Source organism: Pseudorca crassidens, chromosome 3 (genome assembly GCF_039906515.1).
Source record: "Pseudorca crassidens isolate mPseCra1 chromosome 3, mPseCra1.hap1, whole genome shotgun sequence".
Lineage (NCBI taxonomy): Eukaryota > Metazoa > Chordata > Mammalia > Artiodactyla > Delphinidae > Pseudorca > Pseudorca crassidens.
Window position 1 is genome coordinate 125,758,566 of NC_090298.1, and position 26,363 is coordinate 125,784,928.

At 44.2% G+C, this 26,363-nt stretch overlaps 1 protein-coding gene and 1 non-coding gene across 9 annotated transcripts in view; one reads left to right on the top strand and one right to left on the bottom strand.

The window, feature by feature from the left end:
• Positions 1-26,363, top strand: part of ARHGEF37 (Rho guanine nucleotide exchange factor 37) — a 73,738-nt gene that overhangs the window by 34,663 nt on the left and 12,712 nt on the right. For all 8 annotated transcript variants that reach the window (XM_067732216.1, XM_067732217.1, XM_067732219.1 and 5 more), the window contains 6 exons: positions 2,819-3,015; positions 4,378-4,501; positions 13,918-14,065; positions 22,231-22,430; positions 23,617-23,747; positions 24,410-24,514. In XM_067732216.1, coding sequence (XP_067588317.1) covers positions 2,819-3,015; positions 4,378-4,501; positions 13,918-14,065; positions 22,231-22,430; positions 23,617-23,747; positions 24,410-24,514 — 905 coding nt within the window. The remainder of the gene's footprint in view (positions 1-2,818; positions 3,016-4,377; positions 4,502-13,917; positions 14,066-22,230; positions 22,431-23,616; positions 23,748-24,409; positions 24,515-26,363) is intronic.
• On the bottom strand, positions 12,398-12,504 carry LOC137222840 (U6 spliceosomal RNA). Its single transcript, XR_010942628.1, has one exon. It is a non-coding gene; the product is annotated as a U6 spliceosomal RNA (small nuclear RNA).

Consider the following 26,363-nt stretch of genomic DNA (forward strand, 5'->3'; position numbering starts at 1 on the left):
TCCTGCTTGGGACTTGTACTTCCTAGACCTAAGAATTCATATCTTTTATAAATTCTGGACAATTATGAGTCTCATCTCTTCATATATTGCCTCTTCTCACTCTGTTTATTCTTGTCTTCTGGAACACAGATTAGGTACATGATCTTCTTATTTCAATATCCAGATCCCTTAATTCTCTTTCATATTTTCCATGATTTTCTCTTTCTTTTTAGCAGTCTGGATAATTTCTTTGGATCTATATGCCCCTTTAGTGTTTTTCCTGAGTGTTTAAACTGTCCATTTAGTTTTTAATGTCAAAGACTAAATTTTTAATTTCTTTAAGTTCTGCTTGGTGCGTTTTTTTTGTTTTGTTTTGTTTTGTTTTGCGGTATGCAGGCCTGTCACTGTTGTGGCCTCTCCCGTTGCGGAACACAGGCTCCAGACGCGCAGGCTCAGCGGCCATGGCTCACGGGCCCAGCCGCTCCACGGCATGTGGCATTTTCCCAGACCGGGGCACGAACCCGTGTCCCCTGTGTTGGCAGGTGGACTCTCAACCACTGCACCACCAGGGAAGCCCTGCTTGGTGCTTTAAAAAATCATACCGGGGCTTCCCTGGTGGCGCAGTGGTTGAGAATCTGCCTGCCAATGCAGGGGACACAGGTTCGAGCCCTGGTCTGGGAATATCCCACATGCCACGGAGCAGCTAGGCCCGTGAGCCACAACTACTTAGCCTGCGCGTCTGGAGCTTGTGTTCTACAACAAGAGAGGCCGCGACAGTGAAAGGCCAGCGCACCGCGATGAAGAGTGGCCCCTGCTTGCCACAACTAGAGAAAGCCCACATACAGAAACGAAGACCCAACACAGCCAAAATTAAAATTAATTGATTAATTAATTAAAAAAAAAAGAAGTAAAGCAAACCAAGTAAAATTCAAAAAAAAAATCATACCGGTCTTTATTTTTTGTACATCTTTTCTTTTCCTGCTTATTTTATATTTTCTATTTGATAGTTTGATTATCTGATGTTCTTGGGTCTAATCCTGCTCTTTGTTGTCTCTGATGATGTGCACTTACACTGGAGTTCTTGTAATTTTGGATTTTAAGCTCATCTTCAGGACAGGGTTATCTCTTGGAGTACCATGTGGCCTAGGTTAAGGATGTGTCCTCCTGGAGACATTTTATTTTTTCTGTGGGTACTCATAATAGCACTATTCCAGGACTTGGTTTTTTGTTTATTTATCAGCATTGAGCTCCTTGGACCACATGTGTAGTACACATCTGAACCTACAACCCAGTGAAAGCAGGCCTGTTGTTATGAATTTTCAGAAAGGACTTTTTCCTTTACTCAGGACCCAAGGCAAGATGCAGCAACATCTTTGTCATCTTCTGTGTGGGTAGGGAGACTTTTTTTTCTAATCCACCATTTCACTGGCGTGCTTGAGGGATCCCAGTTCTGGAGAGAAGCTTGCTTCCTGATTCTGCCTGGGCACTGATGCCCAAGTCTCTGGATCACAGAGCTGGGCAGTGCCCTCTTCCCTGCCCATCCTGTCCACTTTGGCTACAGCTGCATCAGCTTAGCTGCTCCTGATCTGGTTTTCAGCTCCCTGTTTGGGGATCCCTGCTGATTTCCTTTACTTTCTTTCTTTTTTTTTTTTTTTTTAATTATTTTTGGCTGCTTTGGGTCTTCGTTGCTGCGTGCAGGCTTTCTCTAGTTGCGGCGAGCGGGGGCTACTCTTCGTTGCAGTGCACAGGCTTCTCATTGTGGTGGCTTCTCTTGTTGCGGAGCACAGGCTCTAGGTGCGCGGGCTTCAGTAGTTGTGGCTCATGTGCTCTAGAGCACAGGCTCAGTAGTTGTGACGCACAGGCTTAGTTGCTCCGCGGCATGTGGGATCTTCCCAGACCAGGGCTCGAACCCACGTCCCCTGCATTGGCAGGCGGATTCTTAACCACTGTGCCACCAGGGAAGTCCCTCCTTTACTTTCTTGCAAGCCTTGCCATGCAGTGAAAAGGAAGTTTGTTATAGCTGATCTAGCATTTCTAGGTGTTCTGTAGTAGGGAGATTTTTTTTGTCCACAGTATTGCCATTTGTACTTTTTAAACTTAGAGATAAAGGAGAAAAGTATATCTGGCTGGGAGGATCAGCAAAGGCCTTAGAGATGAATGTCAGAGCATAGGGACATTGGAGGGGTCACAGCAGGTGCAAAAGCATGGAAGCAGGAAATGACCATGCAGGTATGGAGAAAAGCACATAACTTTCTTTCACTGGAGTGTGTCAGGGAAGAGGAAAACGAAGTCAGAGGTAGACCACAGAGCAGCAGATGGCTATTACAGTCTCACAGCAGAGAATACCAGGATCACAAGCTTTGTTTCAGGAAGTTTAAACTGGAAGCATATCCAGGATGAATGGATGTGGGTGGCAGCAGGTGGGAGAGGGGTGTGGATTTGAAAAAATGATCCTGGAGGCGGTGGAAATAGTCCAGGCGATAGGTAGTATGGCCTGAATGGGGTAGTAGTGGGTAGAGAAGGAGGGCGAGAGAGACTCAGCTGAACCAGGTAAAGAAATCTAGGTCAAGAGCTGGGGGGAAAATAGAAGAAAAGCCAGGCAAGCACATTGTCTGAATCCTGGGAAATGAATTTAAAATGTCAACAATTATCTGAGCTGCGTTCTACCTTTTAAAATTGTTCAGATACTGCCCACAAATGCTTACACGCAGTTCATCTTGACTCTGTAGGCAGCTAAAGATGTTTTTAGGCCATCTGATGAACAGTTGTCTTTGGATTAGAGACAGCATGTCCCAATAGAGCTCCCAGAAGCAAGTCCGGATGTGTTTGTCTTTCCCAGAACCTGCTGACATGACTGATCATGGGGATGATGAGCTGTCCTCTAGGACAGGGAGTCCAGACGAGGAAGGTCGGGTCCCTGAGGAGAGATCCTTGCTGCATCAGAGTCTGGCCGTCAGGGAACTCATCGACACCGAGGTCTCCTACTTACACGTGCTCCAGCTCTGTGCCTCGGACATTAGGAGCCACCTGCAGCAGGTACCTGGGTGGGGCCACACTCAGCCTGTCTTTATAGGGGCAAGTGTGAGTCCCAGCTCCTGAAACCTCACATCTGTTCCTGGTGCAGGCTTGATGGAGGGGAAAGTGTGGTGGATGTGAAGTCACCTGGACGTAAGCCCCGGTACTTCCACTTACTGGCCCTGCAACCTTCAGCAAGGCTTTTAACACCTTCGAGCCTTAGTATATTCATCTGCTAAATGGACAGAGTACTCACCTCAGAGAATTAAGTGAACTAATGGATAAAATAGCCCTTTATTAAGTTTAGAACAGATTATTTTAAGTGACCTATTTCTAATTGTCTCATTTGGAGGGTGGTAACATGGAAAAGTTATCATTATGATGGGTTTCTATTTTAGTGTTAATTTTTTACATCTTTTCCCCCCCTGATTTCAGAAATAACACAGGCTGTCTCTCTAAAATGTCAAGCATCCCCTAGCATGTAAGGTACATAAGGGGAAAGGCTGTTTAGTTCAATGTATCCCAGTTCTTGACTCGTAAACAGTGGACTTCAACTAGTGTTTATTGAATGAATGAAATAATCAAATAGATAATGTAGAAGGTGAAAGCCCTCTCATATTTCACCCTCTAGAAATTAGGATTTTTCTCTGTAGGCATTAAACAAACAAATATAGATTGTTACTTATTTTATTTGTTGTTTGTTTGTTTTTGGCTGCACCAGACGGCTTGTGAGATCTTAGTTCCCTGACCAGGGATCGAACCTGGGTCCACAGCAGTGTTGGGGTTAAGACCGCCCGAGTCTTAACCGCTGGACTGCCAGGGAAGTCCCTGTTACTTATTTTAGTAAAAATAAGAGCATACTCTATTCTCGTACAGTTAGCTTTTCCCACTTGATTGTGCATCCAGGACGTCTGTCTCTATATATATCCTATATATGTTCATGCACATATATAGATGTCCTGCATCCTTTTTAACAGTGGGATAGCTTAGTTCATAGGGAATGGAGTTCAGAATATATCTCAAGGTAATGGTGGTAGGTGCCAAGTATGTCAGAGCTGGAAAGAAGTCCAACTTCCCACACTTATATGACAGATGGGGAAAATGAGAGAAGAAAAATTATAGTTGGCAGCAGACCTAGGATAATACAGTTCAGCTTTCCTTTCATGCTGAGCACTTCGTCTCTCTCTCTCTCTTCTTGTAGAGTAATGAAAATACCTAATTATAAAACTTCAAAGTCCTTGCAAACATTCCACTGGGACAGTCTTCCCAAGAGTGGTGGAACCCCAATGATGTGACTGTTCCGGACTACTGTCCAAAGCCTCCAAAAAAAGTCACTCTACTGAACTCCTAAGCGACCTCCCATGGTGCCTTTGTTCCTTCCAGCTGCCGCAGGGAGATCTGGATGTCCTGTTCTCAAATATCGATGATATCATCAAGGTGAACAGCAAATTGCTTCATGATCTGCAGGAGACAGCCTCCAGGGAAGAGGAACAAGTGCAGCTGATTGGTAAGCAAAATACCAGGCAGTTAGCAGCCTGAGATTCCTGAGGAATTGGTCTTGGCATGTGATCATTGCTGTATTTTCTCCAGCATTCCAGGGAAATGCAGCTCAATGAGAGGCTGTTTTGGGGATCCCTGAAATATAGCATGTCAGAGCTGGCAGGACCCTCAAATAACATCCAATCCAACCCCATCACTACAGATGAAGAGACTGAGGCCTAGAGACAGGGAGGACATCCTAATGGACACAAAATTGGTTAGTGGAGTGGCTGAGACTTTCTTCTGGGATTCTTTCACACTCATTCATTCAACAGTTATTTACTGAGCCCCTGCAGTGTGCCAGTCACTGTGCTGTGTGTTGGGGTCACAGCATCAACCAGAGGGTCCAATCTTCTGTTCTCATGGGTTAACAAGTTAGCGAGAGAGACAGACGACACACAGATAAACAGGAGAATTTTAAGTAGTAATTTGTAATTTAAAGAATTACAATTTTAGTAACGTTTGAGAAAAGAGAAGGCCTCCTGAGGAGAGGACACTTGAACTGAGAGCTGTTAGGGAGGAGCCAGCTATGAGAAGATCTGGAGGGAGAGTAGAGAGAAGAGCTATGCAAAGGCCCTGAGGCAGGGGTGAGCCTGGGAATTTTGAAGGACAGGCAGAAAGAAGCCTGGTGTGGCTCCAGGGGAATGAGTGAGGGGAGAGTATTAGGAGATAAGATAGCAGAGGCAGAGAAGGACCAGATCCTGCAGGGTGTTCTAGGTCTTGGTAAGTAGTGTGGATTTTATTCTACATGTGATGAGTAGTCATTGGACAGTTTTGAGCAGGGAAGTGATATCAGATTTGTTTTTCAAAGATCCCCTTGGTAGCTGTGGACAATGGATTGTGAGAGGGTAGCAAGAGTGGAAGTAGCGAGACCAGCTGGTGGCTTTACCTCCACCTAGGTGAGAGATGAAGGTAGACTCCTAATTCTGAAATGGTTAGGATGACCAGACGTAAAGAAGGAGGGACAAGTGGGTATAAACCTCATCCCTGTCTTCTGCAGTCTCTTCGCATCTGCTTGACAAAATTTCTGTGGTCAAGGGTTTTCAAGTGGAGTCAGGCGACAAGGGTGAATGGTGTTAGGCAGAAAAGAGGATGAGGTGGGGGCATCCACCCAAGTCACGCTGGTCTTTACACCCCCAATCTTCTACCCTTTCTTAGACATGAATGATGATGGTGGGGATTAAAAATAACAAATATACACATTTTGAAAAAGCCAACTTTCTGAGTGTTCATTAAATGACCAGCACTCTTCTGATGTACATGTATTAACTCATTTAATCCTCACAAGCACCCTGAATGGTAGTTGCTGTCATCTTATTTCCCAGTTGAAGAAACTGAGGCACAGAGAGAGGAAGTAATCTGCTTAAGGTCATCCAGCTAGTGTCAGAGCCAGGAGGATGTGCATTGCGGCAGGTGGCCTCTGGAGCCCGTGCTCTCAACTACTGCACTGAACAGCTTCCATGCAGTAGAGAGTGGGATTGAAGCCTGTGTATAGTGTGTTTACTATTCTCCTCAAATTATGATTCTTCATTAAAACAGCAATGTGAAAGAGTGACTATTTCTTTTAAATAGAGGAATATTTAAATGCAAAATTAAGGAACAAGATTTTTTTTTTAAGTATCTGGGTAGATATTCTTACCTTTTATCATTTTATCCTTATTTCTGTTAATAATTACCACTTATTTGAGAGGAAATTGTTATAACCTCAGGTTGAAGACAATCCAAGGTTCTGGGGACTCTGAGGTTAGCATCTTCTGTTGCTATGGGTTCTAGGGTCCACTAATTCCTTGTTAAGGGTCCTCACTTATCCATCTCTGCCTTCCTGCTTGATCTGCAAAGAGTCAAGGTGCTGCTTTGTCTTCTGAGCGTACCTGGTAATATCTCCATTCCCTGCCTTCACTACTTCCCTGGTGGAGTTGCCACATAAAATACAGGATGCTCAATTATATTTGAATTTTACATAAGCAATGAATAATGTTTTAGTATAAGTATATCCCACGGGACATTTGGGACATACTTATACTAAAATATTCTTCATTATTTATCTGAAATTCAAATTTAACCGAGCATCTTGTATCCCCCCCTCCCTAATTTGGCAAACCTATTCCCTGGCCTTTACTGAGTCTACAGAAAATAGCCTCCTCATCCTCTGCCTCTTGTGGTTAGCCAAAAAGAGGTGCAAAGAATCCACATAGCTTTTCTTCTCCTAGGTTCAACTTTGTGCCTAATCAAGGCTGAGCTGGCTCCTACCAGTTCTCTCTATTCCCCTCTCAGCCCCCAGGCCCTGCTATGCAAGGAAGGCCCTTTTCCCAATTCCATAGCCACGGCATTTTAAATTTATTTATTCATTTATTTATTTTTGGCTGAGTTGGGTCTTCATTTCTGCTCGCGGGCTTTCTCTAGTTGCAGTGAGCGGGGGCTACTCTTCGTTGCGGTGCATGGGCTTCTCATTGCTGTGGCTTCTCTTGTTGCACAGCATGGGCTCTAGGCATGTGGGCTTCAGTAGTTGTGGCACGTGGGCTCAGTAGTTGTGGCTCACGGGCTCTAGGGCGCAGGCTCAGTAGTTGTGGCGCACAGGCTGCGTTGCTCCGCGGCATGTGGGATCTTCACGGACCGGGGCTCGAACCTGTGTCCCCTGCGTTGGCAGGCGGATTCTTAACCACTGTGCAACCATGGAAGTCCCAGCACCAGCATTTTAAAAGATTTTTGGACCTTGGGCGTGAACCTCCCAAGTGAGTCAGGTTCTGTGTTCTTATAAATGATTCCAAACACGATGCAGATGTTCACAGGAGTTCCCACACAGGGTCCTATCATGGGAAGGCATCATGCTGTAGTCCAGTGTTGTCTAAAAGAAATGTAGTGTGAGCCAAATTTAAAGTTTTTGAGTAGCTACATTAAAAAAACTAAAGCAGGTAAAATTAATTTTAATGATATATCTCGTTTAACCCAATGTATCCAAAATAATATTTCAACATGTAATCAATATAAAACTTATTCATGATACATTTTACTTTTTTTTTCGTACAGTCTTTGCAATCTGGTGTCTTTCACACTGACAGCACATCTCAGTTGGGATTCTCCATATTTCAGGTGCCCAGTAGCCATCTGTGGCCGTGGCTTGCAGGTTGAGTGGTTTAGAGCAGGGGCCTTGGAGTCTGACTCGCAAGGTTCTGCCACCCACAGCTCCTTCATGTCTCTGAGCTTCAGTTTCATGCCTTCTGCATGAAAATAGTACCCATTTCTGTGCCAGCCATGAATGTGGGTACCTAACATGTAGTAGCCCTTTTTATTCTCATGACACTGTTACTTGTTGATTATTATTATTATTATCCCCATTTTACTAAAGGAAAACCCGAGACTCAGAGAGGTTAATTAACTTTCCTAAGGTCACACAGCTTGACCAGGCTGAGTCATGATTTGAACAGCTCTTTCAGACTACAGCCCCAGCTCTTGGCCTTCCTGCCTCCCTTTCTCATTTCTCCCAACTAGAGGTAGAGTACCGTTTTGATACTGGGAGTAACTCTTTGCTGCTGTGACTTCTTTCCAATCTGTGACTAAGGAAGGGCAAGAGGAGAGGAAATAAGTCTTTGGTGCCCCAAGCATTCCTGCCTGTTGGACAGCTCTGCTCTCTGCTCTAGGGGAGTTTGCCTTCCTCCACCCTTCAGTTACTGAAGTGCCCCTGCCTCTGGCCATGTACTGGTATGGTAAGGTTTCTTTGGCATTAGTTGCATTTCTGCAGAATCACCCTAGTAATGAAGAATATGGGAACTGCCCTAGGTTTTAGGGCTATGCCCAAGCTATCTCTTAGTGGGATCATCTCTGCAGCTGGCTGATCTCCCTATCATACACATTCTCCCTAGCTGCAGTTTCAGGTAATCTTTCCTGGTCATGTTCTCCCTTGTTCTGGGGGCTTCTCCTGAGAGAGTTCTCTCTGAGGGTTGGCTTGACCAGCACTGGGGAGAGGGTTTGGTTCCTGGGGTGGGAGTCTTGCTGTGGGAGTCTTTGTTGAGAGCTGGACGACGCTGGCCTAGGTATCATCTGATGTGTCTCAAGGGGGGGCCTGTTGTATTTCACGGGTACAGTGCACAGCATTAGCAAGCAGTAGGGTCACCTGGGCTTCCCGTGGTCCGTGGCTTACTTGCCCTTTTGTGACTAATACATTTCTCTTCGCCCTCACCACTTTCCCCCAGATAGACAACCAAATACTCTTGCCTGGGTCTTTTTAGTAGCCATCTAATAGCTATTCCTATTTCCATTTTGACTTCTGGTTTAGTCTCAGCATAGTATAGCTCTAATAGACTTTATTTTTTGGAGCACTTTTAGAGTTACAGAAAAATTAAGTAGAGGGAATTCCCAGTGGTTAGGACTCTGCACTTCCATTGCAGGGCACAGGTTTGATCCCAGGTCGGGGAGCTAGGATCCCACAAGGCGCACAGCATGGCCAAAAAACAAAACAAAACAAAAGCAAAAAAAAACAAAAAGAAAAAATAAGTAGGGACTTCCTTGGTGACGCAGTGGATAAGAATCTGCCTGCCAATGCAGGGGACGTGGGTTCGATCCCTGGTCTGGGAAGATCCCACATGCCGTAGAGCAACTAAGGCCGTGTGTCACAACTACTGAGCCTGTGTGCCACAACTGCTGAAGCCTGTATGCCTAGAGCCCATGCTCCGCAACAAGAGAAGCCACTGCAATGAGAAGCCTGCACACCGCAATGAAGAGTAGCCACAACTAGAGCAAGCCCACATGCAGCAATGAAGACCCAATGCAGCCAAAAATAAATAAAATTAAATGTGTAAAAAAAAGAAAATTAAGTAGAAAGTACAGAAAGCTCCCATGTACCCCTCCCCCCACACAGTTCCCCCTATTATTAACACCTTGCCTTAGTGTGGTACATTTATTATAACTGAGAAATGAATATTGATATATTATTATTGACTAAAGTCCATAGTGTACATTGGGGTTCACTCTGTGTGTTGTTCAGTTCTGTGGGTTTAGAATAATGTATAATGTACGACGCCACCATTACAGTTTCATACATAGTTTCCCTTATCTAAAAATCCTTTGTGCTCTGCCTGTTCATCCCTCCCCCAACCCCAACCCCTGGAAACCACTGCTCTTTTTACTGTCTCCATAGTTTTACCTTTTCCAGAATGTCATATTGCTGGAATCATACAGTATGTAGCCTTTTCAGAGTTGCTTCTTTCATCTAGTAATATGCATTTAAGGTTTCTCAGTGTTTTTTACTGGCTTGATATCTCATTTCATTTTTATCACTGAATCATACTCCATTGTATGGATATAGTACAGTTTATTTATCCATTCACCTACTGAAGGACAAGTTGGTTGCTTCCAGGCTTTGGCAATTATGAATATAGCAGTTATAACATTAGCGTGCAGGGTTTTGTTTTTTTTAATAAATTTATTTATTCATTTATTTATTTTTGGCTGCGTTGGGTCTTCATTGCTGCGCGCTGGCTTTCTCTAGTTGCGGCGAGTGAAAGCTACTCTTCGTTACGGTGTGCGGGCTTCTCATTGCTTCTCTTGCTGTGGAGCACAGACCCCACGGCACGTGGGCTTCAGTAGTTGTGGCACACGGGCTCAGTAGTTGTGGCTCGCAGGCTCTAGAGCGCCAGCTCAGTAGTAGTGGCGCACGGGCTTCGTTGCTCTGTGGCAAGTGGGGTCTTCCCAGACCAGGGCTCAAACCCATGTCCCCTGCACTGGCAAGCGGATTCTTAACCATTGGTCCACCAGGGAAGTCCGCGTGCAGTGTTTTAAAAAGTCTTTTATTTAAAGTTTCTTTTTTGTTGTAGTAAAATATATATAACGTATAAAATTTACCATTTTAACCATTTTTTAGTGTATAGTTTAGTGACATTAAGTACAGTCACATTGTTGTTCCACCATCACCACTGTTCATGTCTAGAACTTTTTCCTCATCCTAAACTGATGACCAGCCCCTGGTGGCCACTATTCTACCCTCTGTCTCTGACTACTCTAGGTACCTCATATAAATGGAATCATATAGTATATGTATTTTTGTAACTGGTTTATTTCACTTAGCATGATGTCTTCAAGGTTCTTTTTACACTTTTTATCTTGAAATAATTTTAGACGTATAGAAAAGTTACAAAAATAATACAGAGAGCTCCTATATACCCTTCTTCCAGCTTCCCCTAATTTTTACATCTTACATATCCATAGTGCAATTATTAAAATGAGGAAATTAACATCAGTGCAATACTATTAACTCTACAGACTTTATTCAAATTTTGCCAGCTTTTTATTTTTCTATGCTGGGTCTTTGTTGTGGTGCGTGGGCTCTTTGTTGCGGCAGGCTTCTCTCTAGTTGTGGCACGCAGACTCTCTAGTTGTGACACACGGGCTTAGTTGCCCCGCAACATGTGGGATCTTAGTTCCCCAACCAAGGATTGAACCCGCATCCCCTGCATTGGAAGGTAGATTCTTAACTCCTGGACCACTAGGGACGTCCCACCCATTCATTTCTTTTTTTTTTTTTTTAAATAAATTAATTGTAGTTATTTATTTATTTTTGGCTGCATTGGGTCTTCGTTGCTGCACGCAGGCTTTCTCTAGTTGCAGCGAGTGGGGGCTACTCTTTGTTGCAGTGTGTGGGCTTCTCATTGCAGTGGCTTTCTCTTGTTGCGGAGCACAGGCTCTAGGCGCTCGGGCTTCAGTAGTTGTGGCATGTGGGCTCTAGAGCACAGGCTCAGTAGTTGCGGTGCACAGGCTTAGTTGCTTCGTGGCATGTGGGATCTTCCCAGACCAGGGATCTAACCCGTGTCCCCTGCATTGGCAGGCAGATTAACCACTGCGCCACCAGGGAAGTCCCTCACCCATTCATTTCTTTATTCAACTATTTATATAAGTATAAACTCATGAATATTTACTTTATTCCATGAGTCAGAATCCAGTACTATTAATATTCATTTTCTTGCTCAAATTTTACCAGCTTTGGCCATAGGGAACTCTTTCAAGTTGGCACCTGTGTCCTTTCAGTATGTCTCCAACAATTTGTGAGCACTTTCTTACTTTCTGACCCCACAAGATGTTCTAGGCTCATCTTGTATTTTCCTTGCCTCATCCTTGGAATCAGCTTTTTTCCTAGGAGCTTTGGTTCCTACCTTTGGAGAATGGTATTTAGACACCAGGTTCTAAGATCTAGGTGTGCTCATTGCTCCTGGGGTGTCATTGTTTCTAGGCCCTCTTAGCTGACAGAGTTAGGAAATATATGTATATATACCAACACTTGCATGTACACATATCTACATTTCCTTCTGTATCTGTCCATCCATATTTATATATTTAAAATATTTAAAACCATGAGTTCCTACTGATAACCTCCAATTCCAGTCTAGCACCTCAGGGTTCTTTCTAGTCTTTCGCCTTTTCTTATTTGTAGTATCTTTCTGTGACAGGTAGAAATGGCTGCTATTATCTTCAATGTATTTACTTATTTGTTCGAAGTTAGTAGACACATAAAATATTTTTTTATTATGTTATAATCAGCATTACTAACCTGTGCCTTTGTGAAAAATAGTTACATTAATTTCTTCCTACACCCTTCAGTGTGGTTATGTTATTCCTTTGTAAGAGAATTAGGTTCATTCCTTATTGTTTGTATTCTATTTGAGGTTCCCCCTCCGCATCCTGGTTGGTATTAATTATATATTTATTTTGGGAGTATGTGAAACATTACCATGGTTCCAAGATCTGAGCTATATAGAAAGGTATATTCAGCGAAGCATTGCTCCCCTCTCATCCCTACTTCCCTGACCCATTCCCTGTTCTTTCCACCCTGTTCTATCTTCCCTTACAAATAATCACTCTCATAAGTTTCTGATTTTAAAATATAGAACACGTCACAAATTTGCATGTCATTCATGTGCAGGGGCCATGCTAATCTGTCCTGTGTTATTCTACCTTTAATGTATGTGCTCTGAAATTGAGCATGGGAATGATCCTTTTCAAACAGAAACCAGATCATGTCACCCCTGCTCAAAACCCTCCATTTGCTTTCTGCCACCATAAGAATAAAATCCAAACACCTTACTACACCTTACTTACTTACTTTAAGGCCCTACATGATCTGGCTTCAGTTTCCTGTTTATTTTCTCTACTTTGTGCCCTTGCTCATTGTGTTCCAGCCGCACAGTTCCTTCTTGTGTCACCCACCTGTCAAGTGGTCACTTGCCTTCAGGTCTTTGCATTTGTCCTTCCCTAAGCCTGGTGCTGCTCTTCCCCCAGACATTCCTAGGGGTGGGTTTTTTTTTTTTTTTTGAATTTTTGCATTTTATTTTATTTATTTTTTATACATCAGGTTCTTATTAGTTATCTATTTTATACATATTACTGTGTATACATCAATCCCAATCTCCCAATTCATCCCATCCACCCACCCCCCTGCCACTTTCCCCCCTTGGTGTCCATACATTTGTTCTCTACATCTGTGTCTATTTCTGCAGGGCTGGGTTCTTTTGGTCTCTGATAAACATCCACGTCTTTATGGAGGTCTTTCCTAAATAGATCTCCTACCACTCTCTAACTCTTTATCTGGCTTTGTTTAGATTTGTGGTACTCACCACTACCTGGCATATGTAATATATTTATTTATTGTCTGTCTTCCCCACTAGAATATCAGCTCCATGAGGCAGGGTCATTGTTTTGGTCACAGAACTTAGAAGAGTGCCTGGCACATAGTCAATAAATAAGCAGTTGGTAAATTTTTGGTGAATGAAGTTTGTGTCAGGTGCTTTACATGCGTTATTTGATTTAATCCTCGCAATGAACATTTGGAGGTGAGCACTATTTTTATTCCAGTCTATAGGTGAAAATATGGAGGGTTAGAGGGGTCAAATACTCGCCCTAAATTACACTACTGGGAAAGGGTTGGCTGGAGATCTGGCCTTACTTCTCTCTGACTCCAAAGCCCACGTTTGTGACTATCCATGCTGTGCTGTAGGGATTCTTTATAAACAGAGCATTTGGAGTTGTACTTGCCACACATAGTAATTGTAAAGATATAACATGAGTGTGTTTTGTAAACTATAAAGGACTGTCCAAATATGAGAATTATCAATATTATTGCTATAATTGTAGCTACCATTTATTAAATATAGACAGCGTACCAGTGTGAGCTCTACAGCATTCTATTACTTAATCCTACAGCAGCCTTTTGAAAGTGAGATGAAAAAAATAGAAGCTCAGGAAAATGAGGTGACTTGCCCAAGGCAACAACACTGGTTAAGCCTGGCAGTCTCACTCCAGAGCTGGAATGCTTAGCTGTGTCACTCACCGCCTCTCTGTCCTAAGCAAGAGGACATGCAGACATGCTTTTGAGAACTCCTTGTTGCTTTTCACTGTCAGGCAACTTATTCCTGGAATTCCAAGAGGAGTTGGAGCAAGTCTATAAAGTGTACTGTGCCAGCTATGAACAGGCCTTGCTGCTGGTGGAGGCCTACCGGATGGAGCCACGGCTGCAGCGGGAGATCCAGGACACCATTGAGGCAGTGCTGTGAGTATAATGACCCTCATGGACCCCGAGGTCAGAGGCTGTTAAAGTCTCATCCCTGCTTGGTGCTGCTCACACTGCTTCAGGAGTGTCCCAGTCAGACTAGGCTAGGCTATGCTGCAGAGACAAACAACTCCCAACTCTTTCAGTGGCTTCAACCAACAAGGTTTCTACCTTCCTTATGCTCCACTGCAGGTTAACTTGGGGCTCTTCATGTTGAGACTCAAGCTGACAGCAACTACTGTCTGGAATATTGCCAGTAACTTGGCAAAGGAAAAACATGCTCTGGGGTTCCTACACTGGTAACTAAATGCTGTTAGTCCAGAAGTGATATTCGTTGCTTCTCAAAATTCATGGGCCAGAACTTATCACATGGCTTCGTCCAGCTACCAGGAGGCCAGGGCCTGCCATCCAGCCATGTGTTCAGAGGTGGAAAAGCAGAAACATTTGGTGAACAGCACTTGTGACTCCCATAGGGAGGGCAGTGAGATGGTGGGAACCATGTGGTGTAAGCAGCAGTGGCAGGAAACAGGTTTGTATCACCTGGGGGGACCTCTCGACAGATGGCTAGAGTCTTGCCCCATGGAAAAGGATCAGAACTGCTCTGGGTGGCCTCGCAGCCCAGAGCTGGCACCAGTGAGTGGGAGCTCCAGGTAGAGATATGTAGAAAAAAATATTTTTTAATTAAAATTTTGAATGGGTAACAGTTGCATGTTTCAAAAGCTTTAAAACATCTGAATTTACACAGTAAAAAGACCTTTCCAACCCTGTCCTTTTATCCACCCAATTACTGCTCCTACCCACAAAGTTAAGGTAACCACTTTTAAATTACTTATGGATCTTAGCAGAGTTTCTGTATGCCTATACAAGCAAATACAAATATATACTCTTATTTTCCCCATATTTTTAATGAAAGTTTGTAATTTTTTTTTCACTTACATTATATCTTGGAGGTCTTTCCATTTCAGTATATACATGTATGATCCTCTGAACGGCCACGTATTATTCTACTCTGTGGCTGTTCTGCAGTTTATTTAACTGGTCTCTGTTGATGGACATTGGTTTGTTTCTATTCTTTTCATATTACAGGCAGTGCTACAGTGATTATTCACAAACATGTTATTTTACTGAGGTGCAAGTATATCTGTAAGTTAAATTTCCAGATGTGGAATTGCTAGGTCAAAGGAAGTATGTATTGATAATTTTGACAATATTGCAAAATTGCCCTCTGTAAAGGTTATACCAGTTAATGTTCCCATGAGCAGCATATGAGGGTGTTTCTCCACAGCGTTACCAGCAGTGTGTTGTTAAACTTTAGAGTATTTACCACTGATAGGTGAAAAATGGCATCTCAGTAATGTTTCACTGTGCATTTATCTCCAGGAGAGGGAAGAGATATGGGAACATATGTATATGTATAACTGATTCACTTTGTTATAAAGCAGAAACTAACACCATTGTAAAGCAATTATATTCCAATAAAGATGTTTAAAAAAAGGTTGATCATCCTTTTTTTTAATATTTATTTATTTTTTGGCTGTGTTGGGTCTTAGTTATGGCATGCCGGATCTTTTGTTGCAGTGCATGGGCTCTTCGTTGCGGCGCGCGGGCTTCTCTGTAGTTGTGGCGGGTGGGCTCCAGAGCGCGTGGGCTCTGTAGTTGTGGTGCGAGGGCTCCAGAGTGCGTGGGCTCTGTAGTTGTGGCACGCAGGCTCTCTTGTTGTGGCACTCGGCCTTTCTAGTTGTGACGCGTAGGCTCAGTTGCCCCACAGCATGTGGGATCCTAGTTCCCTGACCAGGGATTGAACCCGCATTCCCTGCATTGGAAGCGTGGAGTCATAACCACTGGACCGCCAGGGAAGTCCCTTGATCTCTTTCTATATATTTAAGAGGTATTTGTATTTCCTTGCCTGTGAATTTTTCTGCTTCTTTTCTGTTTTGAAAAGGCTTATATCTTCCCAAGGACAGGCTCATCAAATGAAGATAGATGAAGGTCATCCTCTGGAAAGCAGAGTAGAGTAGGAGGAACAGAAGTTATTATTGTTATTTCATCTTACTTAGACATTTCCTTTATACCCAAGAGAAAGACAGTGTAGGTTTAGGGCTTTGAAGTTTACATTATCTCATGTGGAGCCTCCTGCTACCTCTCCTCCTTCTCTTCCTTATCTTATCCTTACCCCTCTACTCCCTGAAGCCTCCTTTTGAAGTACCCATGTCCTAACCCATCCCAGCCTTCAAAAAAACCTACATTCATTTTCTCCTTTGTTTCCTTTGATCCCTTCATGGAACTTACAAACTTAGGCTTTTGCAAGGGTCACTAAACACATTTCTACAGGAGTGAGCAATGAGGAAAGCAAGATGCCAGATGTGGGACAAAAGGGAGTAGTGGAGACTGTGGCAAACCAGAGCCAAGAGACCCTGTATAGAGTGCAGCTGCAGCCCAGCCCCGGCTGATTGTTGCTGTATCAAGTAGCTTTTGCTATATAACAAACCAACCCAAATATAGTGGTTTAAAGTATAAATCATCCCCAAAATATGTTTAAAGCAAACATTTATTTAGGTCACACTTATGCATGTTAGTGGTTTAGCTGGGCTCAGTAAATGATTTTTCTAGTCCTGGCTGAACACCCTCATGTGTCTGTGATCAACTGCGCATCAGCTTTGCTGATGTTGGCTGGGCTCTCTTATGTATCTGGGACATACAAGCAGACTCAGCTCTGCCTTTTGAGATCTCGGCTTGGAATTGGCATGCTGTGCCAGACTCAAGGGATGGAGAAGTATTCCTCACTTCTTGATGGGAGAAGCTTCAAAGTCATATTCAAAGGGTGTAGATACAGAGAGTGAAATAATTGCAGCCTTTTTTTTATAAACCATCTCCCTCAGTTGCCATGTAGAAATGTGATTCCACTGTGCCCAGATCCTCTGATCTTTTAAGAGAAACCAGAAACTTTGATGTAAGTCTCCCAAGTGTTAACTATTGGCATCTAGTTCAGACATGTTAGAAACACTATGTGGGGGGCCCTAGTTGGCACAGAGGCTGCTGTTTGTCATGTCTTCTGCACTCAGGTCTTTTTCAGCCAGGCAAGTCCAGGCTTTTCTCATGGGCTTTGACGCCAAGCTGCCTGGCAGCGGATTGGGCTCTGCCCCTTATTCACCTTGGCAGAGCCATTTCGTGTCTCAGAACCTTGTTTCCCTACATGTGGAGTGGGAGTAATAACAACAGCTCATGGGGACATAGACTCACTGCATGCAAGTAACATGCAAAAATTCCCAGCAATTGTGGTTACCTTGGCTAGGCAAGGATTATGCTTGACTGAGACCACACTGTGGTTCTCAGCTCTGTTGGTCCCAATGCCCCCTTTTTATAACAAACATTAAATAAATTTATTATCCTGAGTTATATTCTGAAAAAGAAAATTCTCCTGCCTATATACATAACTGAAAAAAATCAATATAATGGCTTAACTATAATTAAAGGAGAAATAAAAGGAAAATAATTTCTAATAAAGTAATATGTATTTCAGTGTGCAAATGCTCATGTAATACTACACTAGAAAATATTATGAAGCAATCAGATGCTTGTACCCACTTATAATAAATAAGCTTGGATTTAAGCAAAGAAGAGTCAGAAGCCATTGTGTACGAGAAGTACAGAAAAAGAAAAGAGCAGAGAATGTGTGTACCCTGCAATAACAGTGAGCAGTGATAACAAACTTGACTTCCTGGTGTATGATAAGAGAAAGAAGGAAATAACATAACTGAAGTAGGGATAACATTACATACTGGGAGGCAGAGGAAATGAGGAAGGATTATGTTCCTGCAAATGACCTCGGTCTTATTTATAAAAGGTGTGTCATGGTAATTCCCAGTGTTAAGATATGTGACAGGTTGGAGTCCAAGTGTCACAAAAATATGTCAGTTCTTGACATCGCAGCCCATTGCAAGGCATTCATTCAGTCTCTGAATGTTGAAGAGGGGCACATGAAATGTAGAAAGATTCTCCATAATGCAGGACTGTCCTTGCAGGATAGCCTGCATCCCTGGGTCCCTGCCAACTAAATGCCTGCAGCACACCAGAGCCTACAAGTTTCAAAAATGCCCTCAACGAAATGCTCTGGTCTAATGTTCCAGCAGGAATGACATTCTTTCTGTCATCCAAATTTTATTCTGTAGATTTACAGGCAGACAGAAAATAGACTTTCCGTGGGAAAGTGTAGACACTGGATGGATGGATGGATGGATGGATAGATAGATAGATAGATAGATAGATAGATAGATAGATAGGTAGAAAGAATGAATTTTTGAGGGCCTCCTGCTATACATGCTGCTCTAGAACTTTTGATCCCTTCCCTCTTGAAACAATAATCCTGCCTTTCTTGTGCTGATGATCATGGGACTCTTCTGGAGTTTGGCTGACTAGAATCACACCAGCCATAAATGGTTCTTTCTCATCCAGGTAGGATAGATGGTACCATCTAATTAGATCTTTGTGATTCTAAAATATATGCCACCTCCCACTTTTTATTTGGATGGGTGAGTGGGTGGGGTGTCTAGTTTATCCTGTCTCTCTTTCCCCCCGCCCCCCACTTTGTTTTTGGCCTCACCGTGTGGCATGCGGAACTTTCCTGACCAGGGATGGAACGCTCGCCCCCTGCAGTGGAAGCGTGGAGTCTTTGCACAGCTTGTGGGAATCTCAGTTCCCTGACCAGGGATTGAACCTGGGCCATGGCAATGAAAGCCCAGAATCCTAACCACTAGGCAACCAGGGAACTCTGTCTTTTAAGGCAGCGCTTCCCACCTGGGGGCCAAGGGACTCAAGGCTTGCCCTTGTAGCCGGCAGGAAGCTCTGCCTTAGGGAGACCGTTCTAGTGGCACAGTTTTCAGGGGGAGGAGGCTGCTTACAGAGGTGGATCAGTCCGGCACAAAGCACCTGCAGTTCCACAACTGAGGCAGAGTGTTTGGAAAAGGTAGATGACATGTTTTCCTTTACTGGCATTTTTAATTTGTTTTAAATTTAAAAGTAACATGTGGTTATTGAAAAAAGAAATTTCAAACAATACACAGGTATATAAAGTAAAAAGTCCATTCCCCTTTGGTCTCCCGTTTCCCCATCCCTCACCCTAGTAAACATTTTCCATCCGAACTCTATTCTGTATATTTACAGACAGACAGACAGACAGGAAATAGACTTTCCATGGGAACATCTAGCTGTTGGATGGATGGATAGATGGATGGATAGATAGATAGGATGAGTGAATGAATGAATGAATTTTTTAAGGGGCTCCTACTCTACATGCTTTTCTAGAACTTGCTTTTTCACCTAATCATGGCCATGAATAAATGTCTTTTCAGGACAATATGAATTGCTCTACCATGTTCTTTTTAATGACTGCATAGCGTTCCTTCCCAGGGTAGCTCATAGTCTGTGGTCTATTTAACCATTCCCTATTGGTGTATATTTGGATTGTTTCTGAAATTTTACTCTCATAAATAGAGTTGCTGAATAACTTCTACCTTTATCCATGCTCACTTGAGTTGATATTTCTTTTTTTTATATTTTATTTTTGGCTGTGTTGGGTCTTTGTTGCTGTACGTGGGCTTTCTCTAGTTGCAGCAAGTGGGGGCTGCTCTTCCTTGCGGTGCATGGGCTACTCAGTGCGGTGGCTTCTCTTGTTGCGGAGCACGGGCTCTAGGTGCACGGACTTCAGTAGTTGTGGTGTGAGGGCTCCGTAGTTGTGGCTCGCAGGCTCTAGAGCACAGGCTCAGCAGTTGTTGCGCACGGGCTTAGTTGCTCCGTGACATGTGGGATCTTCCCAGACCAGGGCTCAAACCTGTGTCCCCTGCATTGGCAGGCGGATTCTTAACCACTGTGCCACCAGGGAAGTCCTTGAGTTGATATTTCTGGGTAGATTTCTATAGTAGGATTGAGGGAATAAAGGGTTTGTACATTTCACAAATTGCCAAACTGCTCTCTAAAAAGATCCCACCAGAGATTCCCCTGGTGGCACAGTGGTTAAGAATCCACCTGTCAATGCAGGGGACACAGATTCGAGCCCTGGTCTGGGAAGATCCCACATGTCACAGAGCAGCTAAGCCCGTGCGCCATAACTACTGAGCCTGCGCTCTAGAGCCTGCGTGCCTAGAGCCTGTGCTCCGCAACAAGAGAAGCCACCGCAATGAGAAGCCCGTGCACTACATCGAAGAGTAGCCCCCGCTCGCTGCAACTAGAGAAAGCCCGTGTGCAGCAACAAAGACCCAACGCAGCCAAAAATGAATAAATAAATAAATTTTAAAAATAAAATAAAATAAAAAGATCCCACCAACTGATACTCCCACCAAGAGAATGTAAGAGGGCTGGTTTCCCCATACTCACCCAACTCTGGGTGAGCCTTTCAATTTTTGTTGCCTATCTGAAAGGCGGCATAAAGAGTTTTCTTCAACTTACCTTAGAAAGGCTGTAAATTAAGAGGCAGCTGTAATTCTGTAGTTACTCCTTGATGGTTGTGGAGAAGAGATGTAATCATCTCTTTGAAGACGCCCCTCCCCTCTGTCACCTCTGATTTGTAAGGTGACAGTTGTCCCTTTCCCATGGAAAGTAAGCCCAGAGGACAGAGTTTTGCAAATATCTGGCCACTGTTTCCACCTCTCCTGCCCACAGTCAGCCAAGCACTAGGCAACCCTTGGTGAGAGCAGATGGTCAGCATAGGCATGTCCTGACAGGTAATCCCACCCCTGCATCCCACCCCTCTGCAACTAATGGGGGGCCCCCCACCTGCTCTGTCTGTTCCTAGCCTCATGGCTGATCTTTCCTGGACATTTGATCTAGAGATTTTTCCATAGGAAGAAGAGCAAGAGGCAAGGGTACCGTGGAGAGGAGGCCAGATAATAGTCATGAGAAACATTTGTGAGTCTTCCTGGAGGAGGCATGCTTAGACACTGTGGTTTGAAAACCTTGTGGGTTTCTCAGAAGGTGGGTCTGAGGGCTACTGGTCATGATCAAGGAAAGACTGTTGGAGCCTTGTCCCAGATGCTGTTGACTTGGGCACTCTTTCTGCAACTTCCAGACATCATCAGGAAGGGGACTAGAAATAATCATCTATGCATCAAATGGTGCATCTGGAAGGGACCTTGACACTATCAGTTCCTGTGTTTTGTTTTATATTTTACTTTGTTAAATGAAAAATTTCAAACTTATAGAAAAATAGAATAATGTAATGAATACTCACACACCCACCACCTGAAATTAACAAGTATTAATGACTGCTGTTTGCTGTATGTAATTTTATGCTATATACTTTACAGGAAATTACAGATAATTATGACTTTCTACCCTTAAATACATCTCTAAACATTAAGTTCCTATAATTTAAATTTAAAAAAACTTTTTTTGGGGGGTTGGGCCATGCTGCACAGCTTGCGGGATCTTAGTTCCCCCACCAGGGATCAAATCTGGGTGGGCCCACGGCAGTGGACTGCCAGGGAATTCCCAAGTTCCTGTGATTTTAAAAGCTCTTCTTTCTTAAAGCAGCAGAACCATTTTATTAAATGAAATATTCTGTGCATGTCCAACAGATGGAGTTGTGCTTGAGATATATCCAAGTGGAGATTTCAAGTAGGCAGTTGACCGTGTGTGTCTGGAGCTCTGGACAGAAGTAGGAAGTGGAGATATGGGTTTGGGATGTGTTTAAAGCCATAGGACTAAATGAGGTCAGTAAGAGAGTGAGTGGAGAGAGAAGGAGGAGAGGAGGCCCCAGGCACTCTAGCATTGGACAGAAGCCAGCAGAGGAGGCCAAGAGAGTGGCCTGTGGAGTGAGAGAAGCAGGACGAAGAGTGTCTCTGGGGCCAAAAGAAGAAAGTGTTTCAAGAAAGAGGGAGTGGTCAGCTGTGCCTGCTGTTGAGAGACTGAGTACGCTGAGGGCAGAGAACTGACCATTAAATTTAGTACAGATGGGGAACCAAGGCCCAGAAAAGGGTAAAGTGAGAACTAGAAGCACCCATCTAACATATAGACCTCACAGATTACAGATGAGGAAACTGAGGACCACAGAAGGAGGGTGACTTGCCTGAGATCACACAGTGAGTTAAATGGCAGAGCTGGGACTAGAGCCCAGGCCCCTTGGTGCCCCCAAGGGTGGACTTGACCTACCTAACACCAGCCTTCTCCCTCAGGCCTCAAGCTGGATCCTCAGGCCTCAGTTTCTTGCTGGTAATTCCTTTGCAGAGGATTACCAAATACCCATTGCTGCTGCAGAAAATTCTGGAGAACACACTCCCTGATGCCAGTGCCTACCCTGTCCTTCAGAGGGCTACCTCTGCCCTCCAGGACGTGGTCACCAACATCAATGAGTACAAGAGGCGCAAAGAAGTGGGTAAGGACTGGGGGCATTTAGGCGATACATGAGTGAGAATGCTTCTAGTTACAAAAAACTCATCTCAAACTGGCTTCACCAGTAAAGGGAATATAGTAGCTCATGTAACCCACAAGTCCAGAAGTAATGTGGGCTTTAAGTAGGGTTTGATCAGGGTGCTGGCATCATATCCCTGCAATTCTCTTGTCTCTGGCCTTTACTATGTGTCACCTTCCTTTTCAGGCTGGCCTCCCTCATAATAGTAAAGGGCTATTGCTGTCCTAATACTCACATCTGCACACCACATTCTCCAGGATAAGATGGGCCCTTTCTCCCCTTAGCTGTAAAAACTAAATTGGAGTTTCACTCTGATAGGACTCATTTGAGTCATATGCTCACCCTGAACCAGTTGCCATGGTTAGGGGAATGCCATGAACTGATTGGCTTCAGCCTGGGTTATGTGCCCTTCTTTGAACCTATCACTGTGGCAGGGGATGGGGGGATTATGTGAATTGGCTTATAACAGTCAGCACCCACCCCTTGAACTAAAGTGGAATCAATCTTATCTAAACCACATGTCTGCTATACTAAGCAGAAATGAATACTGGGGAGGCAAAGAGCTGTGTATTTATCAGGGGTGAGGGTAAGAGGAGAAAGTGGGGAGGTTGCTGCCTCTGAAGTTGTTAAAACAGAAAGGTCTGGAAAGTGAAGCAGTGTCCCAAGTAGATGAAAAGCTCAGTTGCACAACTCAGACCGTATAGTAATGATAATTTAGCTAATGTGTACGAAAGGCTAACTGTGACATGTTTTTTTCACTCATTATCTTGTTTGATCCTTATGATAGCCCTGAGGTTGGCAATGTTAGCCCCATTTCACAGTTGGGTAAAATGAGAACTTAAGTCATTTGCTCCAGACCTATCATCTGATGTGATCTCCTAGCAATCCTGTGAGGTGGCTAGCCTCATTTACAGATGAGGAAACTGAGGCCTAAGAAGTCAAGCAGGCAGGAAGCTCTTCAGTCAGGGTGCTCATATCAGAGTGAGGGCTCTGAGCCCTGCGCTTTTCCTCTGAGATTCACCATTCTAATGGGTGTGACTCTGACATTTGAGAAGAGGGCCCAAGAGATGCCTTGCCAGGTATGTCAGGGGCTCTTGCTTTCCCGGGTCAGCTCTGGTTCCTGTGCCCTCCTTCTCTTCTGTTGGTGCAGCCTCCAAGTACACCAAGGTGGAGCATCTGAGCCTCCGGGAGCGACTGGCCCGCATCAATATGCACACCGTTTCCAAGAAGACCACCAGGCTGGGCCAGCTGCTGAAGCAGGAGGCGGGGCTCGTACCCAAGGTGAGCACGGACAGGAGGAAGGGTGGTATCCCAGCCATCCCAAGGGGCAAGACTGTGCAGTGCGGGGTCTTAGACTCCTTTCGGAGATGAGGAAACTGAGGCTGAGGGAGTGAACTTCCAGCATGCGTAGCCAGGACGAGGCAGAGTAGGTGCCGCCACTTGATTCTGGAGAGCCAGGGTGGGGCTTTCTCCTCTGCATCTTGTGCTGCTCTTTCTCTGGGGTCTCTTGATACAGATAGGAGATGTCTGGGTCTTGGCAAGGAACCAGCCTTGAATAGGTACTAGTAGCAGCTCAGGTGGATTGAGTACTTACTCTGAACCAGGCATTAATGGATCCACTCAATGAAGTAAGTTCATACTATTCCCATATTGCAGATGAGGAAACAGGCTCAAAGAGAGTAAAACACTTGTCTAAGTTCACACAACCAGGAAGCAAGTGAACCAGGACTCACGGGCTCTTGTGTCTGATTCCATTGTCTGAATACAGAACCACCAAGCTGTACTTACTGCCTCTAACTGTCCCACTCAGTTTTGGGGCTGGAGGAACTGGCTCTGAGGGGTGGGTCTGTGGAAAGGTGGTCCCTGGTAAGGACTTGGGAAATGGGTGTACACTGGCCCCATGTGGATGTTCTCGGCCCTCATAAGCATAACTTTACTCTCAGACAGAAGACAAGGAATTTGATGACTTAGAAGAGAGTTTCCACTGGGTGTCGCTGTGTGTGACTGAGCTGAAGAACAATGTGGCTGCGTACCTGGATAATTTGGAGGTGAGGATCCTGTGGTTAATAGTGGGTAGGGTGGGGCGGGGCTGGGATCCCTGGGCAGGAGTCATGCAGGGCCCATTGAACAAGCTGACAAAGACACCAACTTCAGGAACCAAATGGAAGAGGGCATACAGTTGCTGGCTGGAGGCCAGAAGAGGGGCCGTTCGCAAGCACTCCTCAGCCCACAGGTCATCTGACTGGGGCACCTTCTGAGTTCATTGAGTTCTCAGTGGGGCCGTGTTCTCACTGGGTAGGGTCAGAATTCACTGGAATCAGAGCCCTCTGGAGGGAGAGCAGGGGTGACAAACACAGGTGCTCAAAGGGACCAGGCAGGTAATATTGTTGACTGAAGTGTGCAGGTGTATAAGGCCTATTGTCTATTTATGAGACTTTTTTGGTAGAGTTCAGTATGTAGTAATAGTTGGAGTGTGAATGACCAAATAAATGCATGAATGGATAAAACGAAAGGGGTGAGGTATTCCTTGGCTCACAGGAGTTGTTACTGTGCGGGAATGTGGACCCAGTGCTGCCAGTTCTTCTGATTTTAAGGAAGAAGAAAACTGGAAATTCAGACCTTTAGGTGAAATCTCACCATGTGTTCATGTGAGCAGCTAATTAACTAAGAATTTAAATGTTATGTGGGCCCAAGAAAATATATTTCTGCAAACCACATTCAGCCCACAGGGACACTAGTTTGCATTCCCATCCAGCACATCACTTTCATTTCACCAAAATTCCCCCTTCATTCTTGTCATGGATGCTGACTCATTCCATCCACTCTGCCCCTTTTGCATGGTTTTGTTCTCAATCACGTCCATTTGTACAAACCAGCTCAGTCAGACGATAACAGACTCTTTGGATAATAGGATTTGGGGTGGCATTATTGAAAGTATGTAGAAGGAGGGAGGTTGTAGTTCTACGTTCCTCACTGTGGGGCACGTTCCCTGCTTGTTCCTGCTCCATCTTGGGCCCCCCAGAGGAAAGATCTGGACAGCACAGTGAGGCAGAAGAGGAAGGCCCTCAGAGAAAGAATAGAGGGGCTCTGAAAGAGAGAAACCAGAGGCCCATGAGAGACACATCTGGCTTTGCAGAGTAGAACAGATATTTGGAAGCTTTAAGGCTGTATTTCCGTAAATGCAGGACTTACACGACGGATACAGTGTTGACATGGAATCCCACAGTGAGAAAATGACTCTCTCTTTTAATCCTCAGAGTCCAGGAAAAGCCTCTTTTTCTGACATGTCTTAAATAAACAGGCAGAACAAGTCTCCGGCTGGAAACCTTCATCAGGCCATCACGCCCAGACAGAACTTAATAGCATTGTTTTTATAGCAGTTATTCTTACATGCTTATTTATGGCAATTATTACTGGCTTTCCCTTTATGGGAGTATCATAAGGTGGTTTTTTTTTTTTGGCCGTGCCATGCGGCTTGCAGGATCTTAGTTTCCCGACCAGGGATTGAACCCAGGCCCTTGGCAGTGAAAGCATGAAGTCCTAACCTCTGAACCACCAGGTAATTCCCCATAAGGTGGTTTTTTTTAATGCATTGATTTAAATAGGGATGCTAGGTTGATTTAAGGAAAACTATTTTTTTTGAATTTTATTTTATTTTTTTATACAGCAGGTTCTTATTAGTTATCTATTTTATACATATTAGGGTATACATGTCAATCCCAATCTCCCAATTCATCACACCACCACCCCCACCACTTTCCCCCCTTGGTGTCCATACGTTTGTTCTCTACATCTGTGTCTCTGTTTCTGCCCTGCAAACTGGTTCATCTGTACCATTTTTCTAGGTTCCACATATATGTTAATATACGATATTTGTTTTTCTCTTTCTGACTTACT